This window comes from Eleutherodactylus coqui, chromosome 2, assembly GCF_035609145.1.
Source record: "Eleutherodactylus coqui strain aEleCoq1 chromosome 2, aEleCoq1.hap1, whole genome shotgun sequence".
Taxonomy (NCBI): domain Eukaryota; kingdom Metazoa; phylum Chordata; class Amphibia; order Anura; family Eleutherodactylidae; genus Eleutherodactylus; species Eleutherodactylus coqui.
The window spans coordinates 185,503,114-185,520,185 of record NC_089838.1 but is presented as its reverse complement, the minus strand read 5'-3'; the positions used below and the strand labels follow the sequence as shown (position 1 = coordinate 185,520,185).

Here is a 17,072-nt window from a genome sequence, read left to right as displayed (position 1 = left end):
AAGTCATTATTGAGTTAGTGCTGTCAGGCTGCACGGGGAGCTCACACACGGCTACCGGGTGCTAGCCCCAGAACGGCATGCACTAATCCTTCTCTCCTAGCACAGCAGCTGGAGGGGCAGCCCAGCCTGCAATTGGCTGCACCACCCCCTGCTTGTGTCTGATAGCACTGCCATACAGAGCTGTTACCGCGGAGGGAGCGCTGTGTGACCGGGGATACCTGCCTGCTCTGTTCTCCTCACCTTCCGAGCTGCAGGCTGAAGTGGCCGCTGAGCGCATCCTGCGGCTGAGGAAGAGCCGCCGTCCCCCGTGTAACAGTCCGAGACTGCCGAGGAAGAGCCGCCGTCCCCCGTGTAACAGTCCGAGACTGCCGAGGAAGAGCCGCCGTCCCCCGTGTAACAGTCCGAGACTGCCGAGGAAGAGACGCCGTCCCCCGTGTAACAGTCCGAGACTGCCGAGAAAGAGCCGCCGTCCCCCGTGTAACAGTCCGAGACTGCCGAGGAAGAGCCGCCGTCCCCCGTGTACAGGACCGCTCGCCTCCACTTATTGGGGGAGCAACAAACCAGGAAGTGTTCATTGAAAGAGGAGTTTCGAGCCGAGAAGAGGAAGGGGCACCGAGAGGTGAAGTGGTGGCTGACAACTTCTTGCCATGGCTCGGGAGAACGGAGACAGCAGCATCTCCTGGAAGAAGCAGGTTGAGGACGTAAAGAAGATTTTTGATTTCAAGGAGGTTCTTGGCTCGTAAGTACAAAAGTGACACTGTGTGAGCGGCGGGGACAGTTATGTGCTACATGCAGTGCGGGGACAACGGTGTGGCACTACAGCGGAAGGACCGTCAGGTGCATGAAGTGAGGCAGGACGGTGAGGGAGGACAGGAGGGTGCCACAAGGAGGGAGGACAGGGGGGAGGACAGGAGGGTGCCACAAGGGGGGAGGTCAGGAGGGTGCCACAAGGGGGGAGGTCAGGAGGGTGCCACAAGGGGGAGGACAGGAGGGTGCCACAAGGAGGGAGGGCAGGAGGGTGCCACAAGGGGGGAGGGCAGGAGGGTGCCACAAGGGGGGAGGGCAGGAGGGTGCCACAAGGGGGGAGGGCAGGAGGGTGCCACAAGGGGGGAGGGCAGGAGGGTGCCACAAGGGGGGAGGTCAGGAGGGTGCCACAAGGGGGGAGGTCAGGAGGGTGCCACAAGGGGGGAGGACAGGAGGGTGCCACAAGGGGGGAGGACAGGAGGGTGCCACAAGGGGGGAGGACAGGAGGGTGCCACAAGGGGGGAGGACAGGAGGGTGCCACAAGGGGGGAGGACAGGAGGGTGCCACAAGGGGGGAGGTCAGGAGGGTGCCACAAGGGGGGAGGTCAGGAGGGTGCCACAAGGGGGGAGGTCAGGAGGGTGCCACAAGGGGGGAGGTCAGGAGGGTGCCACAAGGGGGGAGGTCAGGAGGGTGCCACAAGGGGGGAGGACAGGAGGGTGCCACAAGGGGGGAGGACAGGAGGGTGCCACAAGGGGGGAGGGCAGGAGGGTGCCACAAGGGGGGAGGGCAGGAGGGTGCCACAAGGGGGGAGGGCAGGAGGGTGCCACAAGGGGGGAGGGCAGGAGGGTGCCACAAGGAGGGAGGGCAGGAGGGTGCCACAAGGACGGAGGGCAGGAGCGTGCCACGTGGAGGAAGGACAGCACTGTGCCACGTGGAGGAACGACAGCGCTGTTCCACGTGGAATGCAGGACAGCGCTGTGCCACGTGGAATGCAGAAGAATACTACATTGAGCAATGGAAAACTGGTGTGGTAACTGAGGTGATCAAGTTTAGTGGGTGGTATATGAAGTGAAGGAAAGCAGTGGTGTGATACATGAGGTGAGGGAGCGCGGTGGGCGACACATGAGGTGAGGGAGCGCGGTGGGCGACACATGAGGTGAGGGAGCGCAGTGGGTGATACATGAGGTGAGGGAGCGCAGTGGGTGGTACATGAGGTGAGGGAGCACAGTGGGTGGTACATGAGGTGAGGGTGCACAGTGGGTGATACATGAGGTGAGGGAAGACCGTGAGCGACGGATGAGGTGAGGGAAGACCGTGAGCGACGGATGAGGTGAGGGAAGACCGTGAGCGACGGATGAGGTGAGGGAAGACCGTGAGCGACGGATGAGGTGAGGGAAGACCGTGAGCGACGGATGAGGTGAGGGAAGACCGTGAGCGACGGATGAGGTGAGGGAAGACCGTGAGCGACGGATGAGGTGAGGGAAGACCGTGAGCGACGGATGAGGTGAGGGAAGACCGTGAGCGACGGATGAGGTGAGGGAAGACCGTGGCCGACGGATGAGGTGAGGGAAGACCGTGGCCGACGGATGAGGTGAGGGAAGACCGTGGCCGACGGATGACGTGACGGAAGACCGTGGCCGACGGATGACGTGACGGAAGACCGTGGCCGACGGATGACGTGACGGAAGACCGTGGCCGACGGATGACGTGACGGAAGACCGTGGCCGACGGATGACGTGACGGAAGACCGTGGCCGACGGATGACGTGACGGAAGACCGTGGCCGACGGATGACGTGACGGAAGACCGTGGCCGACGGATGACGTGACGGAAGACCGTGGCCGACGGATGACGTGACGGAAGACCGTGGCCGACGGATGACGTGACGGAAAACAGCGTGTGGTACATGAGGTGAAGGAGCGCGGGGGGGGGGGGTGCTGTACATTAGGTGAGGGAGGACAGTGGGTGATACATTAGGTGAGGGAGGACAGTGGGTGATACATGAGGTGAGGGAGGACAGTGGGTGATACATGAGGTGAGGGAGGACAGTGGGTGATACATGAGGTGAGGGAGGACAGTGGGTGATACATGAGGTGAGGGAGGACAGTGGGTGATACATGAGGTGAGGGAGGACAGTGGGTGATACATGAGGTGAGGGAGGACAGTGGGTGATACATGAGGTGAGGGAGGACGGGTGTAATTCATGAGGTGAGGGCGGGGCAGTGGGTGTTACGCAGAGTAGATAAGATGGTATGTGATGTGAGATGGGACAGGTCCAAGTACTTGATAAGATATTTGTTGAACACTGGCTAGATTGAATTGCCATTATGACAGGTGGAGATCATTCTGACGTGATAAACAACATAAAGCTCACTGTTTATTACATGGACTATGTATAACACAGACAGTCATGGACCTTGTGCTGATGCTTAGTTTAGGAGTATTACTCTAACTTTTCCCATCCGTGTGCTGTCTGATCTTTGGGTACAGCGGATATTGAATATCCTCTTCTCGTCCATGATTTTTTTTTTTATAGCAATTTATTTCGCACAGCCCATCTGCCCGTGTGATGAAGTCCTCGCGCTTCTGTACAGCCCCATAGGCTATAGTGGGTCCTTGTGCTGTCGATGGAATACACAGACAGCACACAGACCAAAAATATGGCCGTCTGAATAAGGCTTTAGGCAAGTGAAACACTGACTTAAATGGGTTATTCAATGCAATAACATCAACATTTGTAATTTGTTTTCCTCACAAGAGACTCGATACAATAATGTCCGTACAATTTTACATCAATGGCTGACTCCAAGTATTGCACATGTTCTTGAAATATCTACACAGATGTATTCAAACATTATGGTTTCTTTGCTCTTGGACTCAATTGAGATTTTCAGCAGACAGCTAATCAATATATTATCTATGGCCTATGGGGAATGTGCTCTGCCTAGTATGTGTCAAAAGAAGGGCAGAGGGACTTTCGGTTAGTGGGACTTTGGGTGAGAAGGAGCGCAGACAATCCCGCATATATTACAATCAACCTATTGTTATGTACTGTCAGCCTAATACTCTGGGGAGCCATAGGCCATAGTAATGTAACTAAAGGCCCATTTACACTCAAAGATAATCTTTCAAACGACTGAAAGATTGAAAGATATTGTGAACAATTTGCATAAAGTGTTAATGGACATTAACACTTTATTATCTTCATTTGCATGCAAAAGGGCCTCCATGAGCTATTTGCAGAGCCCAGCCTGTGATTAATCACACGCCCAGCTGTGCATACAGCTGCATTGTTTCTCTTTGTGGCTGCCGGCAGATTACAATGTTATCTGCTGACTCCCGTGGACCGAGCAAGTGGTGTATTGAGAGATACTTTATCTTTTACTAACTGAACCATGGATTTTAAGTTTACCTTAAAATCATCATTTAAGCGAAACCTGCATCATGCCTGCGTTTACATGTAATGATTGTCGCTCATTTTTGTTTGTTTGAACTAATTTTGAGTGATAATTGTTACGTGTAAATGGGCCTTAAGATGGATGGGAAAGGCAAGAAAAATCTAGACTCTGTCGCGACATGTTGGTGAATTTTGAATACTGATGGAACCGGTAGATTAGAAATGCACTTTATTTGAAACCAGTAGGTAACGCGTTTCAGGGTATGCAAACCTCTTCATCAGACAACTGAATTAACTGCTGTTGTGCAGATAAAGCCAACTCCTCAGAGTCCAGTCAGAAGTGAAAAAGTGGCCATCGGTGGCCAGTGGTATTACTAAGAATTTGCTTTGTAAAATGCGATACCTGCGTGCTTCAAGTAAAGTGCATTACTAATTTATGCATTCCTTCGGTTCTATCCCGCTAGCATTCAAAATCCACTAAGAGAGCGCAACAGAACCTAGATCTTTATCTTTCTCACCTTTCCAATCCATATTGTGTGCCAGAGGGAACACTATCAAGCCATCGCCCTCTTGGCTAGGGTATTCAGAGGCAGAGCTATAGCTGAATCTTTGCCCTCACTATTCCAGCTATCACTGGTTTAATCTTGCATATAGACATAACACATTCCATTTATGGAAACGTGTTGTCTGCATCGTAAGTAATGACCACCTTTTTACTTTCATTTTCTGAACTGTGCTAGTTTAGTCCGCCTGCACACGGCCAGGTCAGATTCCGCATGCAGGATCCTGCAGCGGAATCCGACCCTGTGCCCAGCTGGTAACCTGTCCGCAGTCTTCTCCATCTGTGCAGCAGCTGGAGCACATGCGCAGTACGGATTATGCCGCTCCGCCGCTAGGCAATAACACGGATATCACAACCTTTCCACTTACCCAGTAGAGGTGAAAATCTTTCTCCTGTAGAGTTCTCTCTTTGGTACTACTCCTGGATCTGGATTTGGCTTATACATACTGATGCAGAATACTGCTGTGTGAAAGAGCCTAATTACTATAAATGTTCTTTATCTTTGTCTCGTTACATTAGCATATATACCTTTTCCGTATGACTAGTAGTACTAATATGAGTCAGGCTGGGTGCACAGTGATTGAGACTTCTCAGTTTGACAGCATTAAGCCTTGGCTGTAAATAAACGTGTTTCTCTTTTCAGTGATAATTGAACTTGGGCTTTCCACTTTGATAATCATGTTCTCACATACAGTTCCTTCATGTTTTGTTCAGAACAGAACTCTGCACTCTCTGAAACAGATTAGTATGTTATTGCTTTTATTTGACAAGATTTGCAACTTGGACCAGGTGCATTGCCGTTAGTGTTAGAGAAAGCGAGATGTTCTGCGATATAAATTAAATGAGTGCAGAAAGCAGAAATACAGCCCCTGGGAGTCATGCTTGCTTCTGGCTTTGCTTCTACAGGTACCATGGAAATACATACTTTGGTGTTTTTCCAAATCACTGGCTGGGATTATAAGGTCATAAAGCATGCCTTTTCTGGAAAGCTTTATTTGTGTCACTAACCTCTAATAAAGCACTGTCAGGACATCCTACTGGACATCCACAAGTGACCAAGAGCCATGTATGGATAGTTTTGTTTCCTCACTATGTCTGCAGATCTCAGGCCCACCCGGTGGTGCTCTGTAGCTGGGATTCTACCCAACAACCAGGGGGCACAGTATTTAAAATCTAAGCTGGCCTGCTGCCATGTCAGTTATAGTGATTTTACCATGAACCTTGCTAATTTTCTATTTGTTCCTACTCTTTGCTCACTTCATGTTTGACCCATCTCCGTTTCTTGAAACTCATTTAATAGTTTGCGCCTTGTTTGTGTGCTACGTTTTGGCAGATATACTGTACTTCTTTCCAACCCTGGTTAGTATTTGACCACATTCTTGCTGTGTCCGTTAGTGACTAGAGACGAGCGAGCGTACTCGGAAAAGCACTACTCGCTCGAGTAATTTGCTTTATCCAAGTATCGCTGTGCTCGTCCCTGAAGATTCGGGTGCCGGCACGGAGCGGGGAGCTGCAGGGGAGAGCGGGGAGGAACGGAGGGGAGATCTTTCTCTCCCTCTCTCCCGCCCGCTCTCCCCTGCTCCCCGCTGCGACTCACCTGTCAGCCGCAGCGGCACCCGAATCTTCAGGGATGAGCACAGCGATATTCGGATAAAGCAAATTACTCGAGCGAGTAGTGCTTTTCCGAGTACGCTCGCTCATCTCTATTAGTGACCATTTAAACCTAAATGACTGTTAGATTTTTCTAGACCTAACGGCTATGTACAACTTTGCAGTCTTTTTCTTTTAATCTATATATTTGTCATTGATTCTCATTAAAACTTTATGATTCTTTGATTTCTATGCTTATTTTGTTTTCCACTGCAGATTGGAAGACTGCAATCTTAGCAAATTCTATTGGTCAAAGTAAACTAACAGCCCCCACAGTCTGCTCCTCTGCTGTGAAGGTGCATTCATTACCTTTCCACTAAGCTATTACAGAGGGCTGTAGGAAAGTGCCAGGGTATGATGGAGGAGATTAGGAGGACAGAGAAAGCTACTATTACAGAGGGTTGGTTGTAATACACTCTGGGGGAATTCTCTGTTTTTATCAGCAATGAGAGGGAACAGGACCAGCGGCAACTCAGAGTGAGGATGAGATAGAGGGAGAGATAGCTGTGTAGTTTTGAGTGGGTGTGGTTATGCTACACAGCCTCTGAAACAGCAAAGGGGAGGGGGGGCTGAGTTTATGTTCATTCCTTAGGGAAACCAGTTGATCACAGATTTTTCATGCTGAAAGGTTTCCATAGCCTTTCGTTTGGACAATGTGGGAAAGTTGTTCATATGCTTGTTGTGAACTAGATCTGCCTGATCATGCAAATCAATAGTATAATGAAGGAAGCTGTCTAAAGATTTTGTATGTTCTAATTTGGAAATCTATAGCTTTTTTTTTTTTTTTAGTAAATCGCTGCAGTTATTAAAAAAAAGAAGAAATACTGTTATAATTTTTTAAAATTCTTTCATGTATCATTTTCAATTCTACAAATATGCAGCTCAAATAATGAATGTTTAAAGGGGTTGTCTCGCGGCAAACATCAAAATTTTACTTTACTCCATTCCCCCTGTCACCCCCCTGGCATAAAATAGCAATTTAAAGCGTTTTTTAAACCGCTTGCTACTCACCGATCTGACGAAATATGAAGTTTTAAAAATCATCCGCCTAAGATGGCCGCCGGTCCTTTCCTAGGGATGCACTGCGGTTTTCTCCCATGGTGCACCGCGGGTCTTCTCCCATGGTGCACCGTGGGCTCTGTGCGGTCCATTGCTGATTCCAGCCTCCTGATTGGCTGGAATCGGCACATGTGACGGGGCGGAGCTACGATGACGCGGTGACCAGCTCTCCGGCACGAGCGGCCCCATTCACCAGGCAGAAGACCGGACTGCACAAGCGCGTCTAAAAAAGCAAGAAGCCAGCGAAATTAGACGGAGCCATGGAGACGTGGACGCTAGCAACGGAGCAGGTAAGTGAATAACTTCTGTATGGCTCATATTTAATGCACGATGTACATTACAAAGTGCATTAGTATGGCCATACAGAAGTGTATACCCCCACTTGCTGCCGCGAGACAACCCCTTTAATTCTGGTTACCTCCGCAACTTCAGGGGCATGAATATATGTAAAGGTGTGGGTACAATTTTGCCTCTTTAGTTTATATGACGTAAACCGTTTAATAAATTTGTCATGTCTGGGAAGGTTAGAAAACAGGTTGATTTTTCTTAAGTAAAAGTATAGGTAAAAGAAATACAGTTGTTGTTTGCCCATAGAAATAGCCATTGAACCAACTGGAAAACAACAAAGTTTATTTAACAATTTGATAATTTGGTTTATTTTGATTTCTAAAAAGCATTTTCACTTTTAAAATGTTTATTATTTCTTAAAAGGCTTACCAAAATGGGCTTCCATTAAAGAAGTTTTGTCATTAAAAAAGGGAAAAAAATCAATACTTACCTATTCTTCCCCAGGCAGACTCTTTACTGCATCTTCTCCCCGCTGATCTTATTAAGTCCCCAGGGGTCACATCACTGCAAGCCATCCAGATCCTCCTCTTCTTGTTATGATGCATAAATGTTCCCTGCCTAGGAAGGAATGTCACTAGTGATGTAGCATACAGAAGAAGAGGATCCGGCCAGCTGGAGGTGAGGTGACCCGGGGGGACTTCAGGAGCCAGGAGAAGATCGTCGGGAGAAGATGCGGTAAGTAGACTGTGTGGGGAGGAATAGGTAAGTATAGATTTTTTTTTTTTTTATGACAGAACCTCTTTAAGGCTTCAATGTATTTTTTCTTTTTGACTGGCCCATCTGTGATTTTAATGCTTTAGATATTTAGTTAACAAGATGAGCAGTCAGGATATAAAGTGAACAGGTGGACAGAGATAATGCTTTCTCAGCACCTAGTACAGTCTGCGGTTATCACTGTAACCCTAGACGCAGGAGATTAAACAAACAATATTTAACTTTTTTAAGAGCAGGAAATGAGTATGGGGCAAGCAACTTCTGTTAAACAGCTTTTGCTTTAACCCTTTCTCTACCAAAGTATTGCCATTTTCTTAACCTCATTTTACACGGAAAACATTTTTCTCACCAGTGAGTTCTCCTCCTTTCTCTCCAGTGAGGGCAGGGGTTCGATGTTCTAATATCAGCGAGCAAGTAGCTGGTTTTCAGTGTTTAGCCAAAAAGGTTTTCCTGACTGGTTCATAGCTCATTTCCAAGAAAGGAGAATCGGAAAGCATTCAACAGGTACACCTAATAGCTTGATATCATTAAAACATGCTTTAGGGCCTTTTTACACGGGCCGATATGATTATATAGATTCTTGCTGGATCGCGTGAATCTGAACTATTAGCGTTCAGCGTAAAGGCATGCAGCAACTGAATGACACTTCGTTCACTTATCATTCATCTTTCAGTTTAGGCTGCTTTCACACCTGCGTTAGGGATTAGTTCGGGGTTTCCACCTCTCTGCTCTATTTTTGGAGAAGAGAAAGTGAAATAAAACGGAAAAAATTGATTAATTTTTTTTACCCCAGTGATTTCAATAAGGTTTTTACAAAAATGGAAAGCAAACGGAAAGGCTTTCGTCTGTTTCTATTCCGCCAGATTTCTATTTTTTTAATCGGAAAAGTAACGGTGCATGCTGTGCTATTTTCCTGTCAGAAAAATAAAAGGAAACCTAACGGAACGGAATGAAGCCTTTCCGCTTGCTTTCCATTTTTTGAAGTTAATGGGGGAAAAAAATATTTTCAGTTTTATTTTAGGTTTTTCCCCTCCAAAAATAGAACAGAGAGATTGAAACTCTGAACTGAGCCTTAATGAAGGAGTGAAAGCAGCCTTATGCATGCATAAAAACTAAATGACGATGCCTATGGATGACTGCCTGTTTATTGCGAATGGAGGTGGGCGGGCCAGAATGATGCCCGGCTGGCACCACCTCCGTTGACTCAGTAATGATCGCTCCTGTGCTTTTACACCTTTGTCAAGATGATTGTTGAGCACATTTGTACCCGACAGTCATCCTGTATAAAAGGGCACTTGCTTTAACAGTTTGACAGATTGGTACTTAAAACCTAGTACAGTCAAGAATTCCACTTCTCTTTTTTTCATTATGGTTAGAAAATTAGAGGTGTTATCCATTAGGGGGGAAATATGCTTAATGAGTGGACTGCATTAAAGTAAAAAAACTAATTTACACTCGCTCTATTGATGTCCTGAGCAATTTAATCCACCACCGCTCTGGTCCCCTTAAAGGGCTTCTGTCATTAAAAAAAAAAATTCTATACTCCCCTATTCCTCTTCAGGCAGTCTACTTACGTCATCTTCTCCTCCCCGATCTTCTCCTGTCTCCTGCAGTCCTGGGGGAGGATCACCTCACCTCCAGCTGGCTGATTATTCTGATTCCTGTGAGGTTTTGTACATTCACAGGCAGTCACCTTCCTGCCCGGCAATGTACGCTACGTCACTGGTTCACAGCCTTGCAGGGAGTGCCAATCTATTGCAGAAACTGCGCATGTGAGCTGTCTCGGCAATAGATCAGCATTCCTTACTAGCCAGTGAAAGCTACCTCACAGAGACATAACCTGGCTCGATGAGCCAATTACAGCCACTCAGTGATGTCATTCACTGAGTGGCTGTGATTGGCTCATCGACCGCCGACTGTGATTGGCTGGCTGGTGCTCGCTTTGCTGGAGGTGGGGTATACAAAGCCTCGTCACCAGGAAGAAGCTCAGCTGTCAGACAAGGAGGACGCAGTTTGCTGCTGCGCTGCCGGAGACCATCGAGAGGCAACGGGACGCCGCGTACCAGGTGAGTATAAGCCCTCCTCCCCCAACCCAAAAATAAGACACTGTGCCTCTTTTGGGGCAAAAATTAATATGACAGTCTTCTTTTCGGGGAAACACAGTAGCTAGAGCAGGAGTTTTCAATGTACTTGTATAATGGCATGGGATAAAAGCCTTCAACCAGGCGATCAACATGTATGGCGATGGTCATCATTAGGTTAAAACAGCTAGTAACAGCTTTTCAGGAATATCGGTATGACAATGAGTCATGGGATGAGGTATGAACCACACAGTCTTATAGTGCCTGCGTTTCATGTTCGGAATTCGAAAATGTGTCATGGCCTGAATTTCAAGCATCGTACACGCGTATTCTGTACGTAATATGCAGGCAAGATAATAGGCCAGTGTGGTTCGCCCCCACTGATCCTGTCAAGCTTTATGTCTTTATATAAACAGGTAAGAGATGTTTATTGTTTGGTTGAAAGTTATTTAGGGATAATGTAAAAAACACGTTGTGGGCAATCTATTTTAGGTACCCATAGAAGATGATTGTGCAGTAACACTGTAGTGCTGTTACTATTTCAGGTCTTGCAGTCTGTTGGTTTGTGACATCCTGATTTCCTATCCAGTGAAGCATCCCATGTTTATATTTGCCTGCACTTTGCACATCATGCTCTGTGTATCTGTAATTCACTCTGACTTCACTGAATTGCCTAGAGCTGACTAATCATTGAAGAAAAAACACAGGCATGCATCGGAAGTGGAGTGGATATGGGGTTTTTGCTTTTAGGTTTTTTTTTTTGCTTCCAGATAAATATATCCTTCGTTTTGAAAGGTATATACTGTACATGTCATCCCTGTTCATTGCAAACACATTTTACTTTTGCTGCTTATTTGATTTAGAGATAGGCGGTATTACTACAGCATGTATCTATGGTAGAATGAGATGTCAGCTGTGACTTGTCAAAACTGTCCTTGTTGCCCCTAGCAACGGAACTGATCCCGCAACTGATCGCTGTGCAGTTTTCATTGTTGAAGTGACTGTGATAAAATGAGAGCTCAGCTGTGATTGATTGCTAGGCACAACAAAGACTGGTCAGATCATGGCTGTTGATCCCGAATTTTGTGCTACGATCGCTACAGGTGAAATCCGTGCTGCATCACAGAAAAACGAGTTGCGTTCCTTCTTTGCAACCTTAGGCCGTGATGGAAAATCACACACTAAATTTTCCATAAAGCTGCTTTAGCTGGTCTATATCTCTGGGCACAAAATTTATCATTAAAGCAAACACAATTAATTCTGAAGAAAGTTTGATTGGAGAAATTACACACGAGAAGTTTGTTGCCGAGCCCTTTAGGATGCTCCACCAATGGCAGGGCCGGATATAATAGTTCAAATTGATGAAGGCTTCGTGAGAGGGCGCCGAAATACAACCATGACCGACTTTTCCGTGGAAATCTTGCTCCTCCGACTCGCCAGAATTATGGTCATTGTATTGCAGGGCCTTGGATTTTGGGGCCTAGTCTGGAGGGGCTTGGATTTTGGGCCTAGTCTGGAAGCTGCCCAGTGGTCGTTGTATACATGTATATGTTTTTGTTTTCCTGTTGTTTGACACTGTTTCTTGACTGGTTCTTTATTAAAAACCCTACATGGATACATGCTAAATGGCAATGATTTTCATCGGACACATGTGGGCACATGCTGTAGCAATACCGAGATAGGCCTTACTTTAATTACATATAAAGTACAATGTTTTATTTCCCTTTTTTAGTTTCAATCAATTTTTATTAAACCTTTTTCAATAAACTTTATAACAGTATTACACCATATTGATCTGCACTTATTGTTCAGTCTTAGTATATCAGCTTTGCAGAATACAGTCTCATCTTAAAAGAAAAAAAATTAGAGAAAAAAAAATACAACAACATAACATAGTAAAAACCAAAGACGTGTTACTTACTAAGAAGGGATGGGGGGTAGGCTAGGGATGGGAGGGGGGGGGGGGGTGATCTCATTTACAGGGCTCCATGTGCCCCTAATGGTCCAGGGTACCTGTGCTTAACCAGGTCTCAAAGGGCTTCGATGATCTCATGGCAATCCATGGGCTCCAGAGATTGTAGGACTTTAAGCGGTCCTTCTCTTCTTCTGCTCCCTCTACTTCATACCTCATAAGTGTGTTCAATTTCTCTGTCCACAGGATCCTTGTGGGGGGGACCGTGGAGCGCCACAGGCCAGGGACAGACATCCTAACCGCCAGGATAACCAGTCTCAGTAGCTCTGAATTGATCCTTGCCATGGACCCTGGAAGCATTAATAGGAGGGCCATTCTCGCTGTAATGGACACCGTCGATCTGGTCATATTGTTGTAGAGAAGTTCTACATCTTTCCATAGTTCAGCTACCGGGGGACATTCCCACCAGATGTGAAGCATTGTTCCTATGTTACCCTGGCACCTCCAGCATGTAGGGGGGACCTGGGTGTCCATTTGATGCAGTCTCGATGGTGTCCTATACCAGCGTGATAGGATTTTGAAATTTTGTTCTTGTAATCTACCAAATTTGGTGCTCTTGTGGCACATAAGGAAGGCCCTTTTCCAATCAGCACTGGTGAATGTTGTTCCCATTTTCCGTTCCCATTGAGCTGTGTAATTGGGCGGGTCATCCTCTGTCTCGCGGGTCACCAACATTCTATATATCAGCGAGATCCCGTGTTCCACGGGGGATGCTGTCATACAGGCGGTTTCAAACTGGGTTAGTGATAAAGTACCACAACCACTGGGCGTCAGGGACTCCACATACCCCCTTACTTGGAAATATTTCAGCCAAGCCCCCGGTGGAGGTCTGTTTTTCCCATAGAGGTCTTTTAGAAGTCTCACTTCTGTATGTGTTGCTATGTCTTTTACTCGTGGTATTGGGGTGCTAGGCAGGGATAGCACCTGGTCTCTCTTCACAAAGGCCTGGAACTGTGGGTTAGCTGTCAATGGGGCCATTGGTCCCGGTACGGATATCAGGCCCATTTTTGAGGCAAATATGCCCCATGCTCTGAGTACTTCTATCAGAAATGGTGAGATAGAGGGTACTTCCCTTGTGTGCTGTCTCGGGATCCAGGGGGCCCCTTGATCTGCAGTTGATGCTAGGTTGTGTTCCATCTCCACCCAAAGCTTTGTGCTCTTATCCCGTATGAGGGATAACACATAATTAGCAAGGCTTGCTCTATAATATAGGGTGAAGTCAGGAAGTTCCAGCCCTCCCTGTTCCTTGGGTCGTACGAGGAGTTTGAAACTGAGTCGTGGTCTGCGGCCCTTCCATATGAAGTTGATTATTAATGAGCGAATACTAAGCAGGTACCGACGGTCTAAATGAATGGGTAGGGTCTGGCATAAATCTAGGAATTTTGGCAAGAGGTCCATTTTTACTGCATTAATTCTGCCCGTCCAGGTCACAGAGTGGGCTCCATTTTTCTAAGTCTTCTTTGAGTTTAGAGAGAAAGGGCTGGAAATTTAGTTCGAAGACCTGGGCTAGGTTTGCTGGGAGTTGAACCCCTAGGTATTTAATCGATTAGGTTCTCCACTTAAAGGGGAAGGCCTCTGCAATATCCAGAGCTTCTCTCTGGGGGATCGTTATGTTTAGTATCTCTGACTTTTGCAGGTTTACTTTAAAATTGCTTACCCGCCCATATCTTGCGAACTCTTTCATTACTACTGGCAGTCTGACCCTGGGGTTTGACAGGAACAGGAGGAGGTCGTCCGCGAACAACGCCATTTTATGTTCGGAGGCTCCATCTATTATGCCTCTGATTGAGGCGTTGCTCCGGATGGCATTGGCTAGGGACTCCATTGACAGTATGTACAGTAGGGGCGATAGAGGACAGCCTTGTCTAGTACCGTTGCGTATTAATACGGTTTCTGAGAGGGCTCCATTTATTTTAATTTTGGCTGACGGGCAACTGTACAGTGCAATGATCCGTTCCCTTGTCTTCTGTCTAAGGCCTAACCGCCGTAGAGTCCCCTCCAAGAACCTCCACCCGACCCTGTCAAACGCCTTTTCTGCGTCCACTGTGAGCAGGCACAGTGGTTCGTTTCGCGTTCTGGCCAGACTAATCAGGGAAATAGATTTGATGGTGTTGTCCCTGGCTTCTCTTCCAGGGACAAAACCTACCTGTTCATCATGGATCAATTCCGGAATTTGCCTGCTGAGCCTGTTAGCAATTAGCTTAGCAAACATTTTGACATCAATATTGATCAGGGATATGGGTCTATAATTGGAACAGTATGATCAGTCTTTCCCTGGTTTTGGAACCACTGCTATGTGTGCCTGGAGAGCTTGGGGAGCAAAGGGGTTTTCCCGAGATATCGCGTTGAAGGTTTGTGCTAGGAGGGGGGACAGCTCATCATTAAACAGTTTATAGAAGCGTGCTGAGTACCCGTCCGGGCCAGGGCTTTTGCCAAGTTTTAATTCCCCAATGCTCTCCATAATTTCTTCGTGTGAGAAGTCTAGGTCTAAGTTATCTGTTATCTCCTGTTCTACTGGACCCGGCCCGAATTCATTTAGGTACTCCTCCTCTTCCTTAGAGTTAGTTTCATTTGGCCTGTGTTCTTTTTCTATATTGTAAAGCTTTTTGTAATAACCGCAGAACTCTTTTAAAATAACCTGTGTTGAGAAGGCCATGTCTCCCTCGTTTTTGTGCAGTTTTGTTATGAATGTCTGAGGTAGTCGAGGATGTAGGGATTGCGCCAGTCTACTACCGCATTTGTCTCCGGATTCGTAATCTATGCCCCGTAATCTATCTCTGTAAGGCCTCCTTCCCACGAGCGTGACGGGCTCCGCAGCGTAATATTACGCTGTGAAGCCCGTCACGGCGCCCCCCAGAGCCCCTATACTTACCTGCGGGAGATAGCGTGAAATCGCTTCCCCGCCCACCGCCGCGCGTCACCGCTCGTCACCGCTCGTCACCGCCCACCGCCCACCGCCCTCGCGTCACCAGCCGTGTCACGTGATGCGGCCGGACCGCGTCATTTGGCGTCATATGACGCGCGGCGGTGGGCGGGAAAGCGTTTTTTCACGCTATCTCCCGCTGGTTACAGCGGGAGATAGCGTGAATGGACGGCTTCCATTGACTGCAATGGAAGCCGTCAGTGCGTACAGCCCGTCCTCACCCGCAGAAAATAGAGCATGCTGCGGGTGAGGACGGGAGAAATCGCGGTGCGTAATTCCGCGGTGGAATTACGCATCGTGAGCATTGAGCTATTAGGTTCAATAGAACCTAATAGCTGCGTGCAACGCAGCGGATTTTCGCCGCGAATTACGCGGCGGAAATCCGTTCGTGGGAAGGAGGCCTAAGACAGGGTTCTCTGATCTAAGATTGCTCTATTTCCCTTTTTTAATCAATTTATTAACCTACACAAAATCTTTGCCTGTTTTCCAATGTGACCCCATAGTTCCACCTTCTTTTTAACAGTCAAATTGATATGTTTTAAATTAATCTTAGGCTTGGTATCCTTGGTAAAAATGAAAGAGAAAAAATTGGGAAATGAAGCTGATAAGAACTTTCCAGTCATTAACAGGAGGACTCCGTTAACACCTGTAGTTTTGACTCACCACATGGAAACACTTCACACCCTCATCAAACCGACTCCAGATGTCTGATCTCCTAAGTCATCACCTCTATTGCCTAGCCATCTGTAACTAAATCTCAAGGTTTATTGCTCTGCCTTATTTTAATCATGTATCACTCCATGTACAAATATATTGGCGTAACATCTCTTAAATTGACCCATCGGGCCAGGAGAAATAAAAATGGCCGCACCAGCTTCTCTGACACTGTGCATTAGATAACATTAGTGTCAGATACTACACCTGTTTGATTAACCAGAGCAGTCCCCATGACCAGAACTGACCAATCAGAGCAGCATGCAGTGTCTTAGACTACCAAAGTATACAATGCACAGTGCACATTAGCTAAGGCCATCTTTGTTTCTCCGGGCCCATAGGGTCACTTTAAAGCCTCCTTCCCACGAACGGATTTACGCCGCGTAAATTCGCGGCAAAAATCCGCTGCGTTGCCCCCTGCTATTAGGTTCTATTGAACCTAATAGCTCAATGCTAACGATGCGGAATTCCACCGCGGAATTTCGCACCGTGAAATCTCCCGTCCTCACCCGCGGCATGCTCTATTTGCTGCAGGTGTACGCGCTGACTGCTTCCATTGCAGTCAATGGAAGCCGTCCGTTCACGCTATCTCCCGCTGTAACACAGCGGAAGATAGCGTGAAAACGCTTTCCCGCCTACCGCGTCATATGACGCGGCCGGCGCGTCACGTGACACGGCTGACCACGTCATGTGACACGGTGGGCGTGTCACATGACGCGACGGCGGTGGGCGGGGAAGCGTCTTCACGCTATCTTCCGCTGGTAAGTATGGGGTCTCTGGGGGGCGCCGTGACGGGCTTCACTGCGGAATATTCCGCTGCGGAGCCCGTCACGCTCGTGTGAAGCCGGCCTAAGTGATGTGCTTTTCTCTCAGTTTTTCATTTATTAATGATTGATAAAGGAGCCATTG

At 47.5% G+C, this 17,072-nt stretch overlaps 1 protein-coding gene and 1 long non-coding RNA gene across 2 annotated transcripts in view; one reads left to right on the top strand and one right to left on the bottom strand.

Annotated features, from left to right (window-relative positions):
• LOC136612021 (uncharacterized) overlaps window positions 1-17,072 on the bottom strand; it is a 516,282-nt gene that overhangs the window by 159,092 nt on the left and 340,118 nt on the right. The window lies entirely within an intron of this gene.
• Window positions 33-17,072, top strand: part of CAMK1D (calcium/calmodulin dependent protein kinase ID) — a 254,369-nt gene continuing 237,329 nt past the window's right edge. The window contains exon 1 of the mRNA XM_066592044.1: window positions 33-739. Coding sequence (XP_066448141.1) covers window positions 648-739 — 92 coding nt within the window. The 5' untranslated portion in view covers window positions 33-647. The remainder of the gene's footprint in view (window positions 740-17,072) is intronic.